Source organism: Tenebrio molitor, chromosome 1 (genome assembly GCF_963966145.1).
Source record: "Tenebrio molitor chromosome 1, icTenMoli1.1, whole genome shotgun sequence".
Classification (NCBI taxonomy): domain Eukaryota; kingdom Metazoa; phylum Arthropoda; class Insecta; order Coleoptera; family Tenebrionidae; genus Tenebrio; species Tenebrio molitor.
Window position 1 is genome coordinate 198,945 of NC_091046.1, and position 27,423 is coordinate 226,367.

Below are 27,423 nucleotides of genomic sequence, written 5' to 3' on the forward strand. Positions count from 1 at the left end.
ATCTACACGAAAGAATTCACCAATCAAAATATATATTTTCAATTATTCTTCCCCAGTTTGCACTGATGCTGCTATACTCGTATGCAGTATGTCCATGGATTGAATTACAAAGAGGTATGATCGACAAAAAAAAATTAAATTGGAATTTCATATTTGGGGATTAAGCCCTACTTGGCTTGAAACTAATTTTAAGTATATTTTCGATAGTTTCAAATCAAGGAGGCCTTGGTGGTTTTGATTTAGGTAAAGTAGCTGTTCTGTACTAACTACGGCAAAACGTCATTAAGAAAAGTTGTTCACAATGTAAAATCATCACTCCATGCAAAGTTTCAGAAATATTGGCTAACTTTTATGAAACCGTGTTTGCTTATTATTTGCAAACCCAATTAGATAATACACACGATTGTTTCAAATTCGGACTGTCTATGAAAATCTGACATTTTAGTTGGCAATATTGTGATTTGGCATAATAAATCTATTTTAGGTTATAATTGAATTACACTAAATCAATTAGGGAATTGACAACAAGACGAAACGTCATATTACAGGACCCGATGCCAATCTAATAAAAAAAGTATCGTGGCCTCCTGCGTGTTTAAAACAATCGTGAACGGCATTGTTGTCAATTCCCTAATTGATTCAGTGTTAGGTATTCAATTATAACCTAAAATCGATTTATTGTGTCAAATCACAATATTGTCAACTAAAATATCGGATTTTCATAGACAGTCCAAAATTGAAACAATCGTGAACGGATAATAGGTACAATCGCGGCCATCCAAAAGTGAACGATAGCTTGAGAAAATTTCCGTATTTTTCGTTAGATTAAATCAGGCTGTATTCATTGGCGTTCGTGCAGCAGGCGTTACTATTTTAATAATAAAAAGTTGTAATAAATAATTTTTAATAAAAATGAGACTGAGAAGTAATTAATACATTATTAAAGTGAAAGTAAACTTTAGTAAAGAAACCTTTCCAACACCTATTCGCATTGGCCTCTCAAGCCTGTTTTCTTGCCAACCCCTCTTTATATTGAAGATGCAAGTCTTACTGCAATGTAATTCTCTCGCCATAGCAGCCAACGACCAATTTTCTTCTAGCTTTGTAATAGCCCTAGCTGTCTGCATCGTAGTGAGATGTCGCATTAAAAAAAAATAGTTTCAATAATTTTTTTATCGCTAGTGTCAAACTTTGACATTTTAGGACGCCTATGATTTAAAGTAAAAATCAAACTGTAAAAACAAAACGTTCACTTTTAGATGGCCGCGATAGTACAGTGACATTTAATAGAGATAGGAAATAGTTTTGAGAAATAGTGAAATACAATTGTCAAAAGAGGAAAACCAAAAGAAAAACAGTGTAAGTGATAATAAACTCAATTCCAGTTTGTAAAGATCTATTTCTAAGTGACATTTGGGGATTTTCTGAATGAAAAACTAAAACGGATGCTTCGTCATTTTCGTCTAAATGTTTTCTTATTTTTTTAACATTTAGAATGGAACCAGTTTCCACAAATTTTTTCAGTCATTTTCGGAGGGCCACATGAGAAATAGTTGTTTTAGGATATTTTTCGTTAAATTTGTTGATCGGCAGTACCAGAACATTGAATTAGGTTAAGTAAGTATGTTCTCTCTTGTAGAGCTAACATTACAAGAAGAAGTTTATCAACACTTACACCGTTTTAATGTGTAGTCTGACGTTTTATAAATTGCTTAAGCACATTTGCAGTAGGTAGCTATGTGATTTTGAAGATAAAATTCGCCTACTCAAATTTTTCATGATTTTTTAATTAAGAAACTCTAAATTTTCGAAATAAATGCGAATAAAAAAAAAATTGTAACAGCCAGCCCAAACGTGAAAACTTCTTTAGGAGCCTGAAAACAAGCAGATCATTTTTTCAAGAGTAACTTTTTCTGAAAAATTAAAAATATTTTTTTCCTCTTTGTAACTCAATCCGTGGACATACTGTATACAACAGGTATTAAAGTTTTGTAGTTTTTCGCGTTTTACAGCTCAGAATAGAATTTCACTGTTTGTTACTCGTATAATACCTACATTATTATCGTTTACTTCACAACAGACCTACAGTCAAATTAAAAAAAGAAGTGGTCGTCAATGTCACATTTTTGCATAAAATTGAATGAAATGACATTGACGACCACTTTTTTTAAATTTGGCTGTACCTTGGCTGTACCTAGTTAAGTTCTGTCACTTAAAACATTTCATGTCTTGTCATTTTTGTAATGATGTAAAATGTCAAACATATGTACATATTTACACTTAAATTTTCGCTTTCGTTAGCTTAACGGTAGAACGTATTTATTAGTGATTTTATACAAACTATATTTCGTTATTTATATATTTGTATTATGATTTTGCAGTGAGATTTCAGGTAAAACGTTTGCAAGGTACGTCCCTGTCTTGTACCTATACCTATTTGTATATTTAACCATAATCCAGCGTATATTGACTTTTTTACAGTATCTACCTTATATATCAACGTTTTAAAAATGAACGCTAACCCCAATACATCTTTTGCTTTTAAGATTACCCAACAAATTGAATCTAGAAAATCACAGAAAGGTAAGTCATTTTAATAACTACATTCTATGTTTACTAAATAATAGGATAATTAACATTTTTTGTTATCCTTACTTGCATCAAATGGTAGTGCTCCAGTGCATGTTTTAGTTTTTAAATCATGACAAAATCATATTTTTCAAGTTTCATGTTCAAAATGTTTCATCCATTTTTTTTTGTGTGTAGCTAAACGTTCATGCACAAGAAAAAAAAACAGACTTTGTTATACCTATAGTCAAGTAAACACTTTATGTTTATGCGACAAGGGTAGAAATTTAAAAAATTTCGGTCGAACATACGTTTTATGAAAATAACTTTTATCGTCAGTATATTTGGGACGCATCGCAAAAAAACAGACATGCGTATGCTCACGTCTGCGTGTTTCTCTCTCTACCACTGATGTTTTTGAACCACATACCACAAACAACCAAAGTAAATAACTTTATTGGGTATACCTACTACGATGTATAATATTGCTTCAGAATATGCATGATTGCACCAAATTGCGACTGTGCGGTATTTACGGAAATATCTTCATTTTATTGATTTATTGTAGGTGGGTATTTAAACCTCATTATTAAATTTTCATTTGGACAATACGAAAAATGTCACACATTTCGCAACACATGCAATTAAAAGCCAACGTGACATTCAGCTCGTTTGGGTGTTTCCAATAGGTAATTCTGCAAATTGTCTTCAACAAGAGACATGCGCAACAGTTCTGTGGTTCTGTTTGATATAAAAGGTCACCTTGCTCCAGTCTGCCGCTAAGTTTTAAGCTTGGTCGTGTGTGTTTTATTCGAAGCTTTTTTTGTCGGTAAGCGGATAAGAATAATACAAAAATCGCCACAATATATTTATGTCTTTAAAATAAAAAAGTCTGTTGTTTGTATTTCTACATTTCGAATTGTTTAAAATATTTTTTCAACAAGCTACTGATTCGTTTGATTTATAGGTACTTTAATTATTATTACATACCGTCATAAAATTATTATTTTGTACAAACTGCGTATTTTGGTTTATTTTTTCGTGATCAAACAAATTGTAGACAACAATGTTTGAATGTTTCTCACAGTTAGCTCCACCGCAAAAGTGTTGTAAGATCTAAAGTAGATCACTTCCTTGTCATAATTACGCGGATAATTAATAATTTTCATAAAATTGAAAAAAGCATCATGTCGTGGGTATAGAAATAGGGTATAAAAATTATTAACTAACATTTCATAATTTTGAGATAATGTACGAAATAATTCAAAAAGTGTTTTTTACATCATTGTTAAAAGGATAATTGTACTTACCTATAAGTGAGCGTATTGTTGAAAAGAAAAGAAATTAATAACTATTACCTCTATACGCACGATGTGTAAAGGGTGTGCGTAGGTATTTTGTAACTTTTAAAAATTGCGTAGGCAACTTTCAAATTTTGACATTACAATTTTTTTTAAATTTTTTAGTACATAATGTAATCAATATTTTTCTTGTGTAAATGTTTTATATGATTACATATGGGTGTGTATGTATAGATAAATAATCATTTAATTGATTTATTATAGAAAAAACCGAAATGACATCCGCGTCGGGAATTAAAAATGCCCTTCTGTCCGAGGTGGCACCTGCAGTTAAAGACAGTGAAAATAAAGTTACAATTGTTGGCGTCGGTCAAGTGGGAATGGCTTGTACTTTCAGCGTTTTAGCTCAGGTACTAGGACGATACTAGAAGTTACTATAATTAACTGAAGTGTTATTACAGGGCATTTCACATGACGTTGTTCTAATCGACTGTATGGAAGACAAACTCTTGGGTGAAATGTTAGATTTACAACACGGATCGTTGTTTTTAAAAAATCCAAAAATCTACGCTAGCACCGGTGGGTATCTACTGCATAATATGTGCACCTAGCACTCTTTAACTGTTCTGTCAGGAAATTGTCAATGTTTATTTTTTGATAACTGTAATCGGAATGTTGATTTTGTTGACAAGTACACCACAACTGTAGAGATCCACTGTTATTTAATTTTTGTACATTTCTACTGTTCAGATTATGCTGCGAGTGCCGGTTCGCGTCTATGCATCGTTACAGCTGGCGTACGTCAACGAGAAGGAGAAACCCGTTTGGATTTGGTACAGCGTAACACAGATGTCCTTAAAAATATCATCCCAAACTTGGTCAAATATTCTCCCAATACCATTTTACTGATTGTTAGTAATCCTGTCGATATTCTGACTTACGTGGCCTGGAAACTTAGCGGATTACCAAAGAATAGGGTCATAGGATCAGGAACGAATCTGGATTCCTCGAGATTTAGATTTTTGATGTCACAAAAGCTTGGTGTTGCTCCTAGCAGTTGTCATGGTTGGGTAATCGGAGAACATGGGGACAGCAGCGGTAAAGTACCCTTAATATAGGTAGATAAAATAATTTTTCTCAACTTTTCATGATGTTGTTTGTAGTGGCTGTGTGGTCAGGACTAAACATTGCCGGTGTTCGATTGCGCGAGTTAAATCCTGTAATAGGAACACCAAACGATCCAGAGAATTGGGAAGATTTGCACAAAGTTGTTATACACAGCGCATATGAAATCATCAAGTTGAAGGGTTATACTAACTGGGCTATCGGTCTCAGCGTGGCATCATTGGCACACAGTATTTTAAAGAACTCCTTCAACGTCCATGCCATTTCAGTACACGTTAAGGTATTTTTTGCTAATTTAGAAAAACTAGAATTTGTTGATACTAAGACAAAAAAAAAAAGTTTTTGTACACTTAATTCCATAACACATCAAACTGTTGATAAGGAAAAAGGGAATGAAAGAGTGTGTGTGTACATTGTTTGTCTTATACAGGCTTATGATAAAGTAACGCACAAAATTCATAAAACGCACAGTATTAATTTTGAAAAAAATGCAAAAACACGTCAGAGTTTTTTTAAATTATGCGGCTTTTAACGTATAGTATACAAAAAAAAAATTGGCTCAAATTTGTCATAGTTATGACGTCATTAATATTTTTTCCAAATGGGAAGCTACGATTCCGATTATATTATTTGATAGAGCTTATTTTTCTGGATTATAAAAATCTAGTTTAAGTAGGGATTACATAAAAAAATAACCAAATTAATAAAAAACGAAATAAACAAGACTTTAAAGCAAGAATTTACTCTAAAAACTGTTTGACGTGTTTTTGCATTTTTTTCCAAAAATTAATACTGTACATTTTCTGAATTTTGTGCGTCACTTTATCATAATCTGTATAACAAACAGTTTTATCGTCTTAAAATCTGTTATTTTTGCCTTCTTTTGCTTCTTTAAACAATACTTAGGGCCGGTTGCACCAACGCCATTTAAATTTAACAATTTTAACAATGTTTTCGTATATTTTAATCTGTAGTTAAATTTAACTCACGTTGGTGCAACCGGCCCTTAGAGGTATTTTAAAAATTCACAACATTCCAAATAAAAAATAAAAAAATAGAAACTACAAGGTGTATCTAAAATGCGTGTGTTAATTTTAACACGTAGCAGAGCTTGTTAAATGAAACGTTTTTTCTATTTGAATTTTTTTACGAAAAAGCGTTACAAGTTGATTTAAAATTTTGAAAAAATTAACCATCAAAGTGTATACCCGCCTATGGGTAAGGGCGAAAATTTTCTGTTGTGATAGAAACGGAACCTTGTCAAAAAAGTTACATTGTTATAGAAAAAAAAAAAATTAAAATTCTCATGGTTACTAAAAATAGAGACAAAATTACTCGTTTGCTAAAAATTAAGGGGCAAAAAATCCTGGAAAACTTTTGCGAATTTTTCAAAATGTTATAGAGAAACGTTTCATAAATTGACGAGTTCTTCCACTGGTTAAAATTAACACACGTATTTCAAATACACTCTGTATACCTGCATTGCAGCATATGAAAAAGTTGATCCTTAACTTTGTTAAAGTTTAAAGGGTAGGTATAATATGTAAAAGAAAAAAAACTAACTAATTGATCGACCATTTATAAAAATTGTTAGAAGTTTTAGAAGAACATGTTATTTTAAATTTTAATGAAATGCAATTTCAAAAAATTATTAACTTAGGTATTAGCAATTATTAGCAAATTGAGTTGCCTTACAATTCTATTGTTCGAGAAAAAGTGGAAATAAACTCAACAATTAGGTTTAAAAAATTATGGTTCAGTGAAATTCTGATTTGGATGTGTAATAGGTGTACATAAATTTTTTTATAAACATACTTTTATGTTTTTAAAACAACAACGTTGCTTTTACAATTTAAATCGTACCGTGTATTATGGAACTATAGGTATTAAATGTACCTAACCACCAATAGGGCTCGTTAAAATAAACATTTTTTTTTATTTACCATTTTTCAAACAAATTCTTCCAAACAGAGTTAAAATTAAATATAATTTGAATCGTAAAATTCACACCCGCCCATGTGTTTACACATCCATTGATACCGAAGCACGAAAAAAGAATTAGGTAAGTACTCGATTAAAATACTCGAGTGAAAAACAGTAAAAACTGTTAGTATTAGAACATCGATCATTTTTTCTTCAAAAAACTGTAAAAACATTTTCACTCGCTCTTTCGTTTCAATTAATGATTATCCCATGAGCGAAATGTCAATTTATGGATTAGAAAAATGTAAACAAAATATTCGATTAAAAAAAAAGATCAATATGTAAGTAATAAAATGTTTATTTTAAAGAGTTATATTGGTGATTAAATTTATTACGTGAATTTTCATAACACCCTGTATACATACTCGTACATTATGGTAATTCAAACAGTTTTTAATTTCGATTACGTGTTGGTTTCAGTAGCTTCTTGTTTTTAATGTCTTTCTTTTGCCACTCCACTATGCTTTTTTCCGATTTAACTAAATGTCTTACTATAGTTTGGGTTGATGTTGATGTTTCAGCTGTTGTCATTGCTTACTCAGTAAATACCATTTACAATTATTATTATTGTCACTTCGACCCAAGTCGTGCACTCACTAATAACGACGCGTGCCGCGTGTGTAGTTTTTACAATACGTCCCGAATCGAACGAAAAACAAAAAACTTTAATCATTTTTCAAGCTTAAACCATTAAATTTAGATATATGCCTTCGCGGACTTTTATGTAGAGAATTTTGTATCTTTACAAAAAAATTGGACGCGATTTTCATCTACATGGCCTCGTTTACTCCAGGTTTCAAGTACATATCTGTGTGCAAAAATTTATAACACTAGCTTGCTCGTAGTTCTAACAAATAAAGCGAGTTAAATAGAACGCTTGCAAAAATAAAACGTGTCCCTTACACCTAACAACTTTTGACATTTTGACCATGAACTGTACTTATTTTCAAAGGAAAATAAGTAAAATTAAACTAAAGGTGTTTTTCGATTAAATACAAACTTGTCGGAGATACAGATACCGGTACTAGAAAGTTCAAATATTTTCAATTTAAATGTTACATCGCATTAATGGTATAGTCGGAACGTTATGGATGTGGATTGGGGACTTGTCGTTAAGTTGGCACTACCAGCAAAAGCAACTAGGCGCGCCAATAAGGTTATTGGAATTTATGACAGATCTCACTAATGTACAGTTCAATCATAAGTTTTAAGCGACCTTGAGTTTGACAATCCATATCCAAAACATTTCGAGTATACTATTTTTGAAAATTTGATAAATCTTTTTTTTTTCTTGCAAAAAGATAACATCGTTTTTATATTTTTAACAAACAGGGTTACCACGGTATCGAGGAGGACGTATTTTTGTCTTTACCAGCTGTATTAGGCAAAAATGGAGTATCTTACGTTGTGATGCAACCTCTCAATGACTCGGAACGAGCTAGATTGCAAAAATCAGCGTCTTTAATGCACGAAGTGCAACTTAATCTTAAGCTTTAAAACGATTTAACAATATAAAAAAATGCTTTCAAATAATTTACATTTATGTATTTAGCTGTTCAAAAATTAAAAAGCCATAGTGGTGCAACTAACACACATTTTTCATGACATTTCCTATTACTTATGACAGTGACAGATAAGTCATTTGCATCACAATGGTTTTGTGATTTTTGAACAGCGTTTACGATATTTTGACGTAGGTACTCAGTTACTCACTAAAGATATTTATCTGTTTATTTATTTACCTATTTATGTGTACGTGTAATTTTGTAATTGTGTTATTGCAATAAAAATGTGCAAGTGCGTCGAAAACATTATTACCCTAACAAATGTCACATGCTTTATGTTTTTTTATTTTGTTGAGAATAATTTTTCCTTCTGGTTATTCTGTAGGGCCATCACGGCATTAATCAAGACGTCTTTTTGTCACTTCCAGCCGTTTTGGGTGAAAATGGCATTAATTACATAATAAATCAACCCCTCAACGAGGAAGAAAGAAATAGATTAATAAAGTCAGCCACCGTTATAGATGAAATTCAAAGAAGTCTACAGTTGTAAATTTAACTTTTAAGTGTTTACATATTTACGGTTAAGGACCAACTCTTTGTCAAGTAATAGTGGTGAAATCTGTAAATAATAGAGTAGGAAATTGCGGCCAATATTAATTAGTATTATACAAACACCAAATAAAAACTCGACCAGTAATAAATCGGATTAGTTGTTTTTTAGATATTAGATGTTTTGTGATGCTTTGCTTTATAGAAATATAATCATGATTTTTGTTATCTACGAAAAAGTATTAAACTGCTATTTATTGTATTTTATTTAACATTTTGATTTCGTTATGTTCCTGTAATTTTTGAATTCCACAGGGACATGTTGGTTTAACACAAGATACATTTCTGTCACTTCCTTGTGTTCTTGGTCTAAATGGTGTTAATCAAGTCGTTAAAATTGCTTTGGAACCGGATGAATTCAATGCACTGAAAATATCTGCAGACGCAATGGAAAAACTTCAGAAAGATATCAAATATTAATTGAGTTATTTTGTCACATAAATAAATTTTTGTGTATATGATCATGATTTTAGTGTTTCTTTTACTTCCTTAATTGTATCTACATATACGGGTTGTTGTAAATGATTGTAGTCGACGTAGGCGTGAAAACTGAATGTAAAATTTATGGTTGCCGCTCCACATAAAAAAACATCAAAATGATGTGAATAAGTGAGTACACACCGTTCACACACGGAAGTTAAATTGGGTGCAAAACAACTCAATATTTCTGGATTCAATCGTTAATTTAACAAAAATAAATAAAAAAACCCATCACCGCACTTTTCATCTAAAAAATGACAGTGACAGCGACAAAACTGACAGTTCACATGAAAGCGGCAAAAATGTAATAACATGGGCTTGGCCTACTTCGACTACAATCGTTTAGAATAACCCGTATATCGCAAATATGCATCATTAATAATTTTGTTAATTTTAAGCAACCAAAAGTGAGGAGGCTTTGAACAAAAAAAAACATCTGTATATTGACCTAAGGACTTAAAACAGAAAACAATAGGATTTATAAAAAATTGTATGAGTGATTATAATAACTTTTTGGCATAAATAAATGAAAAACGACACAATAAAATTACTAAATATTGCTGTTCAAACCAAAAGAGTGAAAAGCAACACTTTAGAAAATGTTCATAATTTGCTGTTACCTAAAATTCAAACTAAAGGCTTGTGAAGTGGAATGTGACTGAGAGATAATAATTTTTCAAGCGTGTATTTCACGAAAATTTAAAGGTAAAACACTAAACATAAAAATTCATAAAATCTATTTATATATCATTTCAATTAACTCATCCATCAGTTTAGCTAATTGTAGGTACAATAATTTCAAAATGGTTAGATAACATAAAACAGTTCAAATCAGAATTATAATTGTAAATTGTATTGTAAAAATTATTTATATTGTAAAAATGACACAAAACTTTTAAACCTTTTTACTTTCATAAATAAATTATTGGAATTGCAACAAAGCTGAAGTTACAATAGTAGGTATTTGATATGAGTACAACAGCTAGTGTATTACCCCACTAAGACACACACCTGTGTGTTCACCTACAACGCTAGTGACTGTATAGTTGCTGTGGAACCAGTGAGTCCGCACTAATCGTGGTGTGACGTTCTAGTTAGTACCTGTATTTAGTAATACCGTCCACAAATGCTTAACGTGACATATAAGATATAACAGAAGTGAAGACTGTATGATGTATGTGTGTCGTGTTGTGTAAGTTGGGGCTTAAGCCCATTGTGATACAATGACAGTGACATATACAGGACAAGTTCCTAACGGAAGTACTTTTGGTTGTTTTTGGAAAGTATTGGGAATGTAAGTTAAGTACTATTTAATAAAAGAAAGATAATTCGAGCGGAGAATTTTCTGCAGAAAATGGCTTTTAAGCCTTGAAGCATTTCATGTAGGTATAGGACGTATCTTACGTAAACTTGCACAAATGGAGAATGTAATCGGTTTTATTGTTGCAGCGAATTTTTATTTTCATTTATAAACTCCATCAATGTAAGTCTGTATATGTGTTATTTCTGTGCTTATGTGAACAAATGCATATTTTGTGCTGTTGGTGCGTCACTTAATTGCTTCAAACGAGTCTTTCAAGAAAAATTCTTATCGACAATATAAAATGGGTGTTACATTATGTGATATACAAGAGTTCAGAATCTTCTAGTAATCTTTCCTAATAATACAAACAACAATATGATGTATAATAACTTTTTTGAATATTATTAGTTGTTAAACCAAAGAACTTCACCGCCACAAATTATTCACATAATCTACACTATCCACAAAACAGAATATATACATAGTAATATTACAAGAAAGCAACAGCATATGAATCTTTGTGACATTTGTGACATTTATACAGGGTCTATCAGAACTGGCGGACCAAAATAATACGGTGAAATCATCATCTTCTGGGAATAATAGGAAAAATATTTAAAAAAATCTATCCTCATTGGATTTTAAAATAAGAACGTTGTTACTTGACCAATCGCGTGTAGATATAGATATAGATTATATTAGTAACTATCGAAACAAATTTGATTGTTGCAAAGACATAATAATTGAATATTATGTCATAATAAATTATTTTGTGAAAATTACAAAAGTCATTAAAACGCTTAATGTTTACTTCTTCAGAATATTTTGATATGCTTGTCTTACGAGTATATGGACAGTGTGATGAGAGTGCTACAGTTGCTGCTCAGGAGGACGCAGTTCGTTTTCCCAATAGGGAACATCCTAGCAGAAATACTATAAGCTGAAAAATACTATAACCTAAAAACGTCCGTCACTGCACAAACAAAGCGGATAAGTACCCAACAATGCACATGCATCATTTGAAATGCATCCATAGTTACAAATAAAGCAGGAAAACTAATTTATAGGTAACTTAACATCAACAACAGGATTGGTCAGTTTAAATTGCTTCTTATCTAATCACTATTTAAGATTGAACATTTTTCTTATTATTCCCAGAAGATGATGAATTCACCGTATTATTTTGGTCCGCCAGTTCTGATAGACCCTGTATGTAGGTATATCGATATAAAAAAAAAATAGAGTTGCTTTTACAATTAAAATAGGTATGTACTTTATTGGAAAAATTCAAAACACCTGTAAAATTGTTGAGTTCCCGATATTAGTTCAATAACCTTAAATTTATAATTCTAATAGGATGCTTGCTTATTAACATTTAATTAATAACAATACATAGTTAAATTCAACTGTGGCACGTATGGCTTGCCTTGTATTTTCATAACATTAATTCGGGCAGCCTCATTTTGGTGTTATCGTTAAGTAGGTACTCACACTCATTGATTTTTTTTTCAAAAGATTAAAGTGGATTTCTGTTCCCGAGACAATTATATACAGTTCATTCATTTTCAATATATTTACATTACTGTTAGGGATTTTTTTTTGTATTGTAACGAATATATTTTTTTGTTTGACACTCATCAGAATTTGAGAGTTTCTCCTGTGTGAACGGATTTTGATAAATATCACAACTTGTCAAAACGAAACGTCAAGCTAATTTTAAAGATTTTAAGCGATTTGGAGCCTTTAACGGGCTCGTCGAACAAAAAAACGTTGTATTCAACTCGTTCGTGTGTAAATTGGGCCATTTTTAGCACTCGTGGGTCCCGCTCATGCCAAAAAAAGCCCAATTTACACACAATCTTGTTAAATAAAGTGTTTTATTTTTTCTAATATTGAGCAGGCGTTTTGAATTTGTCAAAAAATTTGACACTGTCAGATTATAATTATATTTGAAAAAATACGATTAACTAGCGATATCATGGAGGTCACAAGCAAAGTTATAAAGAGAAAATAGCTCACTTTAGAGACAAAACAAAGCATTCACCGGTGTTTAAAAAAAAGGGAAGTAAATGGTGAAAATTTGGGGAAGATGCCAGTTTACCGAATGGTTGGGGAGATTTTTGCCGTAAGTTGATAAATCCACTTTTTATATAGATTGATCTATTTCAAAATTTCTGGGTCGGGGGTACAGGCACAGAATGGAAACGACGCCGTCGTGCGTTTTTTTTTTTTTAATACAAGACCGGGTTTTCGTTAAAATCTGTTTAAGTTTATTAAGGTAGACCTACTTTCTGGTTTCAATGCCTGTATACCGGGTGTTATGGAAGTCCATGTAATAAATTTAACCACCAACAGGACTCATTAAAATAAACATTTTTTTATTTATCATGTTTTCCGCAAATTCTTCAAAACAGAGTTAAAATTAAATGTAATTTGAACCCTAAAAATCATATCCACTCATGTGTTTATATAAATACACATCCATTAATAATAATAACGAAGCACAAAAAAAAATACTCTATTAAAACACTCCAATGAAAAACAGCAAAATATATATCGTGCCTTCATTTAAATTTATCCTCAAAGTTGGCGTTGAAGACTCAATTGTGAACGCATTATACGGATAAAGGATCACGGATAAGCTGTTTAAAGCTGTTTTACACGAGTGGTGCGTTCTCAATCGACTCTCCAACGCCAACTTTGAGGATGCATTTAAATGATCGCACAAAAACATTTTCACCCACTCTTTCGTTTCAACTGATGATTATCTCATGAGCGAAGTGTCAAATGAGGGGTTAGAAAAATGTAAAAAAAATATTCGATGAAAAAAGATCAATATGTATGAAAACAAATTTTTTTTTGAAGATTTATATTGGTGATTAAATTTATTACGTGGACTTCCATAACACCCAGTATAATACGAGTATTAACTTGTAGATACCATACTTATTTTAAGTAAAATATTCAAGACTAGTTTATTTTCCTTCATTGCGGGACCCGATTAGAGATTTGTCAAAAATGACAATTATCGTACATCATAACCTCTTATTATTATCAAATTAAACACATCATTTCTTCTTGCACCGTTTTGGCTCAAAGCGAATATAAGAAACGTCACGATATATTCGCTAAAATTATACACATGAATTTAGCTGTTAAATTCAATTTATTAAAGAATACACAACCACATTATAGTTATACACCAGAAAGTTGTTTGGAAAATGACAATTACAAGTTATATTTTGATAGAACAGTTTTAACTGACATTCATATTAAGCATAACAGACCAGACATTATAATTTTAAATAAACAACAAAAGCAAGCATATCTTTTAGATATAGCTGTTCCAAATTCACATAATATAACACAGACATATAACACAAAAATTAATAAATATTTAGAGCTCTCCGTTGCTATGAGCAATCTTTGGTGTTTAGAAAATTTTCGATTTTACCACTTATAATTTCAGCAACGGGAATAGTACCGCAATCTCTTTTTAAAAATTTAAAAATTCTGGATTTAGGTAGCACATTGGTAGTTGAAATTCAAAAAGGTATATTATTATACTCATGTCACATCGTGAGGAAGTTCCTTAACATTGACACAGAACATAATAAAACACAACAAAGTCAAAATGTGTAGACGAGACGCCGGTAATTATGTTGATAAGCACTGCACTATTACTTGATAGTAATATCCGTAATAGTGTATGTACTCCGGCAAAATTGCCGTGCCGCCGGGTGGCGGAGGGAAAGTCTGAGACATTGCATTTACAATAGAAAAAAAGTTGTATCCTATTACACCACAAAAGTTACTAAAATCACTAGATTTAGTAGTGTATATTGAAAATGGATGAACTCTATCTATGTATGTATTCGTGCATGACACATGAATTGTAACCATTGAACAAAAGGTATATGCAAATTTAATTTTTTTATAATTCCGAGCATTATACAGTATGTCCCAAAATTGGCGTACTAACTACTTACTACCTTATCAAAGATGTTTAAATGTACCTACATGAAAAAATATGGAAAAAAATTTTCAGACAAAAAAATGAATTATGAAAAAATATGGAAAAAAATTTTCAGACAAAAAAATGAATTATTTTTCGTATCCCACCTCCACCCGGAGGTGAATTATTGTTATTATTATTATTAACGGTGACACAATGTAAACAAAGATATACTCGTACATCATTACCTTGCAATGTGACTTGTAGTGGATTTAAAATAATTTTTTCGATTTCCAAAGCTTCTAAATTCTCTATTATGCAAGATTAGATATTGGTAGTGAATGATCTTGTACTTTGTGATAATATGTACGATTAGAGGTAGCTGTCATGACAATTTAATACATATTTTTCGAAATAATTGACCTGTTAAGTGCCGCTTTCAAAGACCGCCAAATCAGCCAATAAGTCCAATAGAATTTTTTTAACATTTTTCTGACGTTTACGGTAATCTCTTCTACACCGTAGTGCACCGTTGATACGCCATTTTTGGGACACCCTGTATGTATTAACACTAGAGGATAAACAGTTCTATAAACAGTAACTATTTGATATTATACAGTTTTAAATGAAGCAAAAAATGTTATTCCTCTGAACTTTCTGCGTAAAATCAATTTTTTTTTTTTCTCTTGCAAACTCAATCCGGGAACATACGGTATAGTAAATTGCAGAAATATGTAGGTATGTACACTTCTGTTCACTGAAAAAGCAGACACGTACATTTTGCTTGTGTAAATAAGATTTACGAGGACCTGATATCACTGTCATTGTCAGTAACAGATAAATGATATAATTCGATTTCAGTCGGAGTAAAAGTGTACTTAATGCCCCCTCAATTAAGTATTATTGTTTATTTTCAAGGTTTATTGTGGGTTCTTTAATTCTGCTATAATCAAAATTTGTTTGTAAATTCTTACCTGATAACTTCATATGGGTAAACATGGAAACGAATATCAAGTAAATTTACACAGCCAAAAAATAGCAAAAATATGTATCTCTCAAGACTTGTATGTTTTTTTCGTGAACAGAATTGTAGTTACATAGCTAGAATTGAATTTTTTTCGAATGCAGGTTTTCATGGCCGTTGTCAATAGGGTTATTGTTTTCCGGGTTGTGCCGCGGTCGTCTGGATTGCTGGGTAGCGGCACAACCCGGAAAACAATTACCCTGTTGAATTTTTTTAATAAACAATTATCAAAACGTTGTCATGTTGGTATGAGCCAAACAGTGATTTTCATGATAATACGATTAGTCACACTGAGTGTCAACATTTTTTTAATGTAACTGCGGCTGCGCCCCGACGAGCGAGAGTTTATTTCATATTCGAAAAAGATTTCTCCTGATTTCTCATTAAATTTGTTTTGAAAATGAATTCGCGGAAGAAAGGTACGGGAAGTGAAGTGAACATAACCTTAACTATGATTTGGTGTAAAATTGTTATACAGCTGGTCCACATGCCCACATTTTAGGGTGGTACAGAGTGGTTTTTTTACTGCATTTTGACACTGACAATTGTTTATTAAAAAAATTTCACTGTATATACCAATCTTAAATAAGTTTTTGTATGAACAGTGTTTATATAGCTATTTATGCAACGAGTTGCAGAATGAGCGTCTTTTTTGCACTAGACATGACAATTGACCACGAGTGTCAACGAGTGGTCCAACATGTCGTGTGCAAAAAAATAGCCATTTTGCTACGCGTTTCATACAAGATTTTTTCTAATTTAGTTACGAAAAGCACACATTCTAATTAAATCTGCTATTTCAATAATTTTCCGGGATAATAATACTAATGTCACTTTTTAACACTAGTGATAATATAATGTCACTTTTTAACACTAGTGATAATATAATGTCACTTTTTTGACTAGTTATTAAATGACGCACGTTTGACAACTAAAATGACATATCACAATGGTTACTTTTCGTAACTGAATTAGAAAAAATAGGTACTCGTATATTACATTTTCGATAATGCTATCAACTAATCGTTAATGATTCCAGCTTAACCTGAAATTCTTGTTTGCCCGCCCTATTAATATTGTTAAAATAATTTTATTTAGTGGGGTTGAGTTCAATGAAGAGACACTTTCTTTATTTGGAGAAAATTAACTAATAAACAGAAGAATTACTCGTAAATACTACTGCTTATCATACAGAGTAACTTATCTCCAATGATACATAACTGGCACAGATTAGAAAAATATTTATTTTTTGTTCGACACTGTCAGAATTTGAGAATTTTTTCCTGTGTCAAAACGAAACGTCAAGCTAATTTTAAAGATTTTAAGCGATTTGGCGCCTCGTTTCACTCGCGTTTTAAACAGGCCCACTCGTGCTAAAAAAACTCCAATTTACACACGAACTCGTCAAATAAATTACAAATTTCATTCTGATATCTTCTGTTTTTTTTATACTTACAATTTAATGAATTAGGACAACACTACAGATTTAATTTTCTACCTTGAGTTACTAAGAAAAAATCTAAATTTTTATTGCAGTCTTGAACATTCTGACTTTCATGGTCAATATTTTGAACTTCTGTTTAAATCTCTCTCTGTTGCTACTAAGTACGAGTATTACATCTAAAACCTATAAATTAGTTATTTAAAATAAACAGAGTTTTTAAATTTTACAGATAGTGTAGATTAACTGTAAATCATTCTATAACCATGTCAATTTGCATCATGTGAAATCAGTTATGTAAATATACCTTAAAATCTTTATGAATATAAACAACACTGTTATATTTTTACACAAATTTTCTTTATCTAACTGTGGGAATTGGGAATTATTGTAATAGTGGATAGATATACTCGTATTATAATAGAGAGAAATTGGTTTCAAATATAAAAATTACAATTACCCCAATAGATAAAATGTATTCATTTGGTTTTCCTAATTTCGTCTAATTTCTTCTAATCCGGAAATATTAATTAAAATTTTTGGACAGGTTTTATACATATTGGTAAGCTTAATCATTTTATACCAATGACCTTCCTGTGTAATCTAAATAAATCAGTTTAATTATTATCCATGGCATTCTTAAAAAGAAAGCTGCAAATTATTAAGAAATTTAAATTAGAGAGCTGTATTGGAACTCGTAACTATAATTTTTATCTTGTTAAAAATACGTTAATATTATATGAAATTTTTAAAATATTCTGTGGCCACAAATACATTTACACATTTATTGTTAATATTATCACAGTGTAGTGAGTACATCGAAATCAATGGAAATATTTCTCTATCCAAGGTGACATTTTCTGAAGGAGTGAAGGTTGGATCTTTTGTAACTTTGAAAACTGGATTTGCTTTCAATGATTTTTAATTAAAAATATGGAAAAAATCATTTTAGAAAATATTTTGTCCGTCACAATAAAAATTTAAGCAAAAAAGAATAATATATTCTCAATTTTAAATAGTAAAAATAAAGCGACAAGAATGTTTTTAATAATAGGACAATAAGCTGCTTTCCCGAGGCTTTATGAAGACAATCGTACCTATTACTTTCACAAGATTACTAGTGATGCCGTTGTTAAACAATAAGCAGGTATTATAAAACAAAATGTTAATACATAAGTATTTGTTTTTGAAACCACATGCATCTACATAAAAGTCTGATATTCTCTCCTTGCGGAACATCATAACAAAAGGTTAATAATGTGAATTTATTTCAAGTCTGTTATTAAAATTATTTCTGTTTTTTTAATACATAGATAAAACTCTAACGGTAATTACCTTAACGATAAATTCATGTTAATCATATTTAATTAGACATTATTATTTTTGTGTATAATGAGTTTATGTTTAGTAAAATTCAAAAGGGTATATTGTTTGTTTCTCATGTTAAATACGATTAATTATAAACTTACTTAACCTTATGTCTTAATTTCATCAAAAATTGTTAAGTACAAGATTTATGATACCGATACTTCTAGAAGCAATTAAATTTGTGATCTTTTTTCAAGTAAATGACCTTATTTTGTATTAATATTTAGTTCACGTTTGGTCACAAGTATGTAATTATTTATCCTTGATTTCAGCTCAAGGCTCTACGGGAACGTTTAAAATTTAATAAGGTTTTTAAGTTAAGTTAACACAGACAGATGTAGATGTTAATTTAATTAGTTCTGTAATTACTACGTACTTCTTTTACTGATTGACCGTAATTTAAATTTCATTAAATTGCGTGATATGTTACAATTAAAATATTATCTGCAATAAATTGTGAATACTGTGTTGTGATATAATTACATTATTAGAAATCTGTGTAGGTACTTAGGTACATTAGGTAGCTGCTAAACAAAAAATTCTAATGGCATCTATTGAGTTAGGTATAGTTATAAAATACTTGAGTTACTTTATAGATTAATTTGTATTTGATAGCCTCAATAAACAATAAATCAAAAATATTGTAACAAAATATAAAAAGCGTTGAAATATTCGTTCTTTCTGATTTCTCATGTGTGCTTGTGATGTAAATAAATTTTCAGAATTCACGTGACATTCAACATAAAAGTGCAGTATGTTGCTTATAACACACATACCACATTATCTACGCAACATGCATGCAAATAGCGCCTCTCCTTAGCGAAATAACGACTGACTAACAACACTGTTAGTATGTAGAATCAGATGACATTATGGTGCGTGCCCTAAAATCCACGACGACAGCGACTAAAAATTATAATTGTTGAAACCGAAATTCTTGTAATATCCGCGATTAAAATATTCTCAGAACAAGGTTGTTCAAGGTTACCTTGTAATTGTTAATTCGTTGAAATATTTTCTTTTGTTATTTAACACCTCTTTAACATAGACTGTCTATAAAAATTATTGTTTTTTTTTTTGGTTAATAATGTTTTTTGTTAACCAGGGTTGGGTTTCTCGAGATTTCTGAGCATCAATCAGGGAAGGTATGTTATGTTCATTGCCGACGTTTTGTTAGTGCACACTTAACAACCTCGGTGGTGTGATGCGAACTTATTTGAAAAAACAACTTTACATTGAAATTACAAATAAAACAACACCATGTCCTAAATTAAAATGAATTGAGGAAGATTTCTGTGTCCCAAAACATGGTGGTGGTGTGGTCCGTTGAAGATGTTGAAATTCTGGTGTTCGACAGAAAAGAAATCTTCCTCAATGCATGTCTCAGAATGTTAAGTCTGTACAAACAAAACGTCGGCACCTTCTCCGATTAATAGTCAGAAATCTCCAGAAACCTTTCCTGATTAACGAAAAACAATATTAACAATGCTCATGAAAGAGTACGAATTTTATACCAAAAATTGCGTAATGATAAATACTATTTTCATTAGAACATTGAAATTAAAGTGAACATGAAAATTTTAATTAATTGAAAGTTATACCGGTCGTTAGATAAGAGTTTAGTAATGTCAAGCGATTGATGGATTTGCGTCAACAATCAATATAGTTGCAACAATATTATATGTTTTACGAGTATATCGGTGTGTCCAAAATGACGGACACCAAAGGAGGTACAAAATTTAGAGTAATAATGGAACATGAAGAATTTTATTTTTTTGCTTTTGGGATTTCGTTAACGCGTAAGAGCTTTTGGAAGTTACAGTTGCGGACACGGAATTTTAGACGTCAAATTTATGTCAATTCAAAAAATGTCAATGTAAGCCACGCTTTATTGTCATTATGATTGATGTTTGAAATTGAAACTATCTGACATTTGAAAGTTTATTTTTTGCATGTTAGTATGTACGATAAAAATTACAAAAACCGAAAGTGAGGTTAGTTGCACTTAAAACCAGTTTTAAATTTGTATGTCAATCGAATGACAAATCGTCCAAGATTCCGTGTCCGCAATAGTATATAGCTAAACTACCTGTCAAACTAAATAATTCTGTTATTGAGTGGGAACATAATTGTATGTGTAAATTTTCAAAGGTGCCTTCAAAAATTCCTTTCACGAATATGTACAACTTTTTTTTTTAATAGTTTGATTTTTACTTTAAATCATAGGCGTCCTAAAATGTCACAGTTTGACACTAGCGTTAAAAAAATTATTGAATTTTTTTTTTTAAATGCCACGACATCTCACTCCGACAGACAGCTAGGGCTATTGCAAAGCTAGAAAAAAACTGGTTGTTAGCTGTTGTGGTGAGAGAATTACATTGCAGTAAGACTTGCATCTTCCTGCTGCACGAACGCCAATGAAGCCTTATTTAACCTAACGAAAAATACGGAAATGTTCGCAAGCTATCGTTCACTTTTGGATGGCCGCTATTGTACATTTGAAATCCGTTTCTTCATCAGTGTTGAATATAATGAATTTCAATGTGAGGAAATAGTTTTCAAAACTGGCAACATTGCTAACATGCGAATATACCGTGCAATCGAAAATAAAAAAAATCGAGATGGCCGTTAATACGTTTCAGTTGGGAGCACGTAAAAATTTAATTCAAATGTCATCAGACGTCATTACAGCAGTAACTGTCATTATTAAATTATTGACTATTAAAATTTGATATTACAATATGTTCACTTTAGAGTAAAAAATTTTCATTGTACAGTGCAGACTTGAGAACGACGAATAGTTCTATCGACACCTCAAGTTTTTGAGGAATTTCAACAAAAGTTTCCGGCCTGGCACAATTCCCGAATTAATGCAAGTAATTACTGATATTTTTTAGTAACTGCAATTTAATTGATGTCCCGACTTTGCAAAGGTCATTTAAAAATCGATCGTTGGATCGGTAATTCGCTAATTTCGATTTATGAACAAGCTGCGTGCTCACCGTTAATAAAGGCCCGGGAGTTTTAAATCTCATTGTTTCATTGCACTCGCTGGACGAAGTATACGGTTGGCTTCAAAAAAAACGGGAACTGTCAGAAAAAGTTCTGTCAGATTTTATTAAATTTTTATAGTTTGACGGCCTTTTAGAATTTAGGTTAAAAAATTGCACTTATAAACCATTCACGATTCTTTCAAATTCAGACTATCTATGAAAATCTGACATTTTAGTTGGCAGTATTGTGATTTGTCTTAATAAATCTATTTTAGGTTATAATTCAACCGAACACTGCTCCCAAGTTGTTACATTTTTTAAATAATTGAACGCATTAGGAACAATAATCGTAAAATTGTAATTGAAATGAAACATACATATTTGTAGGGCAGTTCTGGGTAAATTATTATTAACTAAATTAATGACGGAATTGACAATAAAGCGAATATTTAAAAACGAAACGTCATATGACAGGACCTGACGCCAATCTAACAAAAAAATATCGCGGCCTCCTGCGTGTTTAAAATAATCGTGAACGACATACCTATATGTGTCAGAAATACTACTGTCAAACAGACACAAATTGACATAAATTGACAAATTAAATTTCCAATTCACATTAGGTTAAATTTCATTTCCCGTTTTTTTAAGCCAACTGTACCTATTATAAAAATGAACCAAAAACCAAAAAGTCAAATTCTGATTTTTGTACTGACCTATCCAGATTCACTTCCTATAATTATTTACGAAATCAGCGGAAAAAAACACCAATTAGATTTTGAATTAAACGCAGTTTTACATTTCAATTTTCAAATTCAGGTGACAATGGAAACTGTCATTTTTATGACAAAGCTGTAAGTAAGACGGTCAAAACGGGCCGCTACTAGTGAATGGTCCTTTTGTTGGCAAATTATAGCATTTGGGCCATAAATCACGCGTCTGGTTTGGGTTTAAATAAAAAAGCAAATTATTTAGCTAACCAAGTCAAAATTTGTAATTGTGCCACCAGGGTTCGATGCGCTAGCAGGTACAGATTCATTTTGTGTAAAAACTTTATAGGTAAATTAACAGTTAATTTCAGAAAACTAATAAAACTTTTACGGCCTTCCTTATTTATTAACAAAATTTTTTTTTTAAATTCTCAAATATACCTACCTTATCAATAATTAGTTAGGTATATTAAATTTCGACAATTTTTTTTAATTAGAAGTCTCGATTTCTCGCGTGCGCGTATACGATGCCCCACCCGGTACAATGACTTTCAATACCTACGAAATTGCGTTTTACTCGTATTCTCCAACTAGAAAACTAGGTGAGGATCGTTGTTGTTTTAAAGCATCCACATTGGAGGAAATGGCTTTCATTAATTTTTGTTCGAAATACATGCTAGTAGCAGTAGTAGTAGTAGCAGTAACACTAGCAGTAGCAGTAGTAGTAGTATAGTGCATGTAACTTCCTAAGGAATTCTGACTTAAACCCTAAATAAACCGAACAAAAACCCTACTTAAAGAAATTTATTGTCATATTGTGCCTGTCAATCACTAGAGGGTCTCCAACAAATATTTTGAGCACTACCCCAGGTAATTTTTTTCTCGGAGGCCGGCTAGTGATTGACAGGTACAATATCACAATAAATTTCTTTAAGTAGGGTCTTTGTTCGGTTTATTTATGACTTAAGCCAAAATTCCTTAGGAAGATAAAAATACTATACCTAGTAGTAGTAGTAGCAGTAGCAGTAGCAGCAGTAGTAGGAGTAGTAATACAACAGTAGTTTAGCTAGCCAGTTTATTTTTGATACAATTCACAAATGTCGCCAATATACTCGTACGATTCTAGAGTATTTTATTAATGCATGACTATAGGAATAAAAGCTGCACGTATTGTCTAGCCTGTGACAAGAGAAACTTTTACGGAAAAGAAAATGAAAAAGTGACAAACTCAAATTCTGATCCGGATTTAGATCAATGATTTTCATAGTCATACTGCACACATTCTTCGCCGAGAAACTGGATGGCTTTACCTACACTTTCTCTTGAAATTCGTTTCTCATGAAAATCCAATACCTTTTAATCGGGATAAACATCTTTAATTTGTTTTATTTGACATTATTTTTTACTTACATCGATGGTTTTGTTTTTGTTTTAGTTGGAGAGGGAGCGTTTACAAATTAGTATGGAGAGAACTCGTAGCTTATTTATTTCTCTTTTATTCAATAAATTTTTTATACAGGTTCGGATTAAATGAACATCAACAAAAGTGAGTACGTTTTTCTGTTTCAATTGTCATTGTTTATCCATTATTTTCGATTGCATAAACGATGATTAATTTACTTTCCATGGTTGGTTATGGTGACTTTTTTCAGGATATTCGAAAAAATACGGTTGTATTTTAGTCAACAAAGTGAAACGATACCAATGTCATTTGTATTAGGGTTTTATGTAACATTGGTGGTGAAGAGGTGGTGGGAACAATACAGACTGTTGCCGTGGCCTGACACTCTTGCTCTATTTTTAAATGCGGGCATTCCGGGTGCGGTAAGTACGTATAATTCACATTATTCATTGAAACCAACTTTATATCAGAAAAAAATATGTGTAATGAACGTAATATACAACGTATAATACATGCCTTCAATCTTGCTGCCATGTAAGAGAAATGAATATTATAGATATGTACCGGGTGTCCGCTCAAAAGGTTCGGATAGGTTAGTTTCTGGTATCATTAACGTTACAAATTTGAAATTGTTTGATGTGAGTCAGTGCATAGGGGGCCCTAATACTGGGTGTCCCAAAATTTGGGGAACAACTCAATGGAACAATGTCAACTCATGTTAGAAAATTATGAGAAAGATAATAAATAGGTACATTCTATATCTTTTAGAGTTGAAGATATGGGGGCTCAAAAGGTGCAACTTTGATCTCGTGTGTTTTAAATATTAAAAAAGATTTGACTATTCGTTTTTTACTAGCCAATGCTATAATAATTCTGAATGATTGTGATCAGGTTTGCAATTATTTACTTAATCATTTTCAGCATTTCCATGAAGTGATTTTACGATTATGTCTGTTTTACCTCAAATAATATATGACAACATGACCTTGATTTATTGATTGTTCTTTCTTATTTCCATCGTAACTAAACTAGGATGCGAAGCAGCAATTCATACCACACGAACCTTTGTGAATAACGACCATAACCGTGGCAAAGTTCTTCGTAAATTAGATTTCAAAAACTCCTTTAACTCAGTTGAACGGGATTGCATTGTAATAGGCCTATTATTGTATTCAAGTTGGAGTCGTTTATGGCTATCTATTAAAGCACTCGTGGTGTAATAGATCTCTAAAAAAATTGTTATCAATATTTCATTGTATTATGTATTGTCATTTATACCAAAAAACTTCCAATATTAACGTTCAAACTCTACTTTTTAACATCTGTTGCAGATGTAGTTGCATCCGTTACCTTGAATTACCAATTAATACAAAATTGCCTAGAATTAAAATTTTTAAAAAGGGTGCAAATTCGAAAAAATAACAAAAAACTCGTTTTATAAGGGCATTGGCGCACTCGTTCCATAGAAAACTCCCCTACGGCTCGTTTTCTACACCTGAGACTCGTGCGCCAAATCAACCCTTATAAAAATTGTTCTTTAATACAGGGTGTCTCAAAAATGGCGCCCAATCTCTTGAGGGGTTAAACTATTTGAAGAGTTGAGTTCAATTTCGTTGTGAATTTTTTTCCTTTGACTATTTTCTAAGTTATACACATTTTAAAATAAGCAAATTTGGCAACATCGGTTGGTATGCACAATCAACTAAACCAATTCTCCTTTAAGGTCATTGTTGCCACTGTTATTTTAGCGTATTTTGGTAGGTCATTACTCTAAAAAGAATTACTTCGGTATTGTTCCACTACCTAAAGGGGTCTTGGAAAAAGTAACATTGTAAAGTAATTTATAATTCAGCTGTAAAATTTGGTAATAAAGGAGATACATCTCTTTGAAATTACCATATTTAAGAGCAAGTTATACAAAATCTGTTGGTCTGATCAAATTTTGTATTGAGATTTACCTTCCCAGACTTCTATTCTTTAAGACCCTTAGGAGATTGGGCGCCATTTTTGAGACACTCTGTATACTATTATACTGTCTCCTGTATAGTGTGTCGCACATAAGATGAAGACAGCCTGATATTTTGCTAAGTTTAGAAGTAGAGAATTAAATTTTTGCAGAGTCGTAGAACTTCAAAAGTTGCATCTTTTCAGGTGCTTAACTTGACTGTAACTTATAAAGTTAGAAATCCAGCCAACTGCGATATCGTGAACTACATCAATTCTATATTTTGTTTCGCGTTTCAGACATCGAAAGGAGTTTTTATAAAAAGTTGTTCAAAATCAAATTTTGGCCACCCGTACCGAGTTTCAACGTAAAATTAGCAGTTTATGACTGGGCAAAAATATCTACTCCTAAACATATCAAACTTCATCTGAAGCTTGACAAATTGTAGAATTTTTTTACTCAACAAATAATTTCGGTTTTTTTTTTAGATATTGCGGTTTTTCTAAGCTACTTTTTTTGTTCGATCGACACTGTCAGAATTTGAGAATTTTCTCCTTTGTGAACGGGTTTTGATAAATGTCACAACTTTTCTAAACGAAACGTCAAGCTAATTTTAAAGATTTTAAGCGATTTGGAGCCTTTAAGGGGCTCGTCGAACAAAAAAAACGTCGTATTCAACTCGTGTGTAAATTGGGCTCTTTAAGGCAGCAGTGGGCAAGTTTAACGAGCGTTTTAAAGACCCACGAGTACCATAAAGAGCCCAATGTACACACGAACTCATTAAATAATATACTATTATGTACGAGTATATCTTTAATTGACACCCACAACGAAAAGCACCAACTTTACATAAATTCTTGTCTTCCTTGGCGTTGAAGCCTGCCGGTGTGGCTGTTTTCTTATTATACCACAGTCATAAATTCTGCAAACTGTTCCTGTGTGCTTACTTGTTGCTGATCACATTAATTAATATCCATTCATTGTTGGTGAAATTTTTATCCAATTGCAATTTGTCAGTTGTATTATTTGTCTTAATAAATGTTTATCACCAAAAAAACCGCTAAACAAGCACTAATAATTAGCGAGCGTTTTCTCCTGTATTACTAATGAAATGACATGTTGACATCCATATGCGAAATGAGTAACCTTGTTTTATTATTATCTCAAATTTTATTTGGTTATTTTCATTTCGTGAAAGATAGACAATCTCATAAAAACGAGTACACTTCGTGACAAAATTATCGAATAAAAACTAAAAATGCTTAAAAGTGCAAAATACTTTGTGTAAGTATAGGGTTGTATTTTCCTGTAGCAGAGGATTTACTTTTTTTGTAACTTACACGTCCATAATTATGTAACTTATTTTCTTCGTATTTATTAAAATATGGAACCGTGCCCTACTATGTAATCCAAAATTTTCTTTCAAAATTTTATTGAAAATTTGCTTTCCATATTGTCTTGGTGTCTCAAACGTCAGACTTCCGTCAGAGAGTGTAAAAATGCCTTTAAATCAATCTCAGGTAGCACAAATAGTGGTATGTACTGGGAAGAGGGATATACTCAGCGTAAACTTGTTGAAAAGTTTCAAACTTCGCAGGCAGCTGTGTATAGTTTTTCAAACCAACGTATACTAGACAAGTTGGACAAGGTCGTAAAAGAAAAACGTCGAGACGAGAAGATCACCTTTTGTGTTTATAAGCTAGAAGAAAAC

General features: G+C 31.6%; 2 protein-coding genes across 10 annotated transcripts in view; both read left to right on the forward strand.

Annotated features, from left to right (window-relative positions):
• The first annotated feature begins 1,344 nt into the window (after positions 1 to 1,344).
• Positions 1,345 to 9,558, forward strand: Ldh (Lactate dehydrogenase). Of its 5 annotated transcripts, XM_069058167.1 has the most exons (8): positions 1,345 to 1,359; positions 2,382 to 2,408; positions 2,461 to 2,583; positions 4,134 to 4,279; positions 4,331 to 4,448; positions 4,620 to 4,967; positions 5,033 to 5,274; positions 8,868 to 9,558. In XM_069058167.1, the coding sequence occupies exons 3-8, from the start codon at positions 2,511 to 2,513 to the stop codon at positions 9,030 to 9,032; spliced, it is 1,092 nt and encodes a 363-aa protein (XP_068914268.1). In that variant the 5' UTR covers positions 1,345 to 1,359; positions 2,382 to 2,408; positions 2,461 to 2,510; the 3' UTR covers positions 9,033 to 9,558. The 5 variants fall into 5 exon arrangements, with proteins under 5 accessions (XP_068914268.1, XP_068914255.1, XP_068914247.1 ...); XM_069058154.1 differs by lacking the exon at positions 1,345 to 1,359 and having other exon boundaries at positions 2,231 to 2,408; positions 2,482 to 2,583; positions 9,347 to 9,558; XM_069058146.1 differs by lacking the exons at positions 1,345 to 1,359; positions 8,868 to 9,558 and adding an exon at positions 8,310 to 8,777 and having other exon boundaries at positions 2,235 to 2,408; positions 2,482 to 2,583.
• A 1,022-nt stretch (positions 9,559 to 10,580) lies between these two features.
• The window catches only part of Best2 (bestrophin 2), a 29,809-nt gene continuing 12,966 nt past the window's right edge, over positions 10,581 to 27,423 (forward strand). Inside the window, exons 1-3 of one of the 5 annotated variants that reach the window (XM_069058088.1) lie at positions 10,581 to 10,865; positions 23,801 to 23,915; positions 24,018 to 24,189. In XM_069058088.1, coding sequence (XP_068914189.1) covers positions 23,896 to 23,915; positions 24,018 to 24,189 — 192 coding nt within the window. In that variant the 5' untranslated portion in view covers positions 10,581 to 10,865; positions 23,801 to 23,895. Of the gene's footprint in view, positions 10,866 to 23,800; positions 23,916 to 24,017; positions 24,194 to 27,423 lie in introns of those variants that run through there. The other 4 variants (XM_069058080.1, XM_069058097.1, XM_069058102.1 and 1 more) reach the window with 4 other exon arrangements.

What these genes read in the sequence shown, in the direction of transcription:
- Ldh (XM_069058167.1), top strand. Translation starts at nt 2,511, where the DNA reads ATGAACGCTAACCCCAATACATCTTTTGCTTTTAAGATTACCCAACAA. An exon ending in AGAACATGGGGACAGCAGCG is followed by an intron (nt 4,968 to 5,032) that starts GTAAAGTACCCT and finishes TGTTGTTTGTAG; the next exon opens with TGGCTGTGTGGTCAGGACTA. An exon ending in CCATTTCAGTACACGTTAAG is followed by an intron (nt 5,275 to 8,867) that starts GTATTTTTTGCT and finishes GTTATTCTGTAG; the next exon opens with GGCCATCACGGCATTAATCA.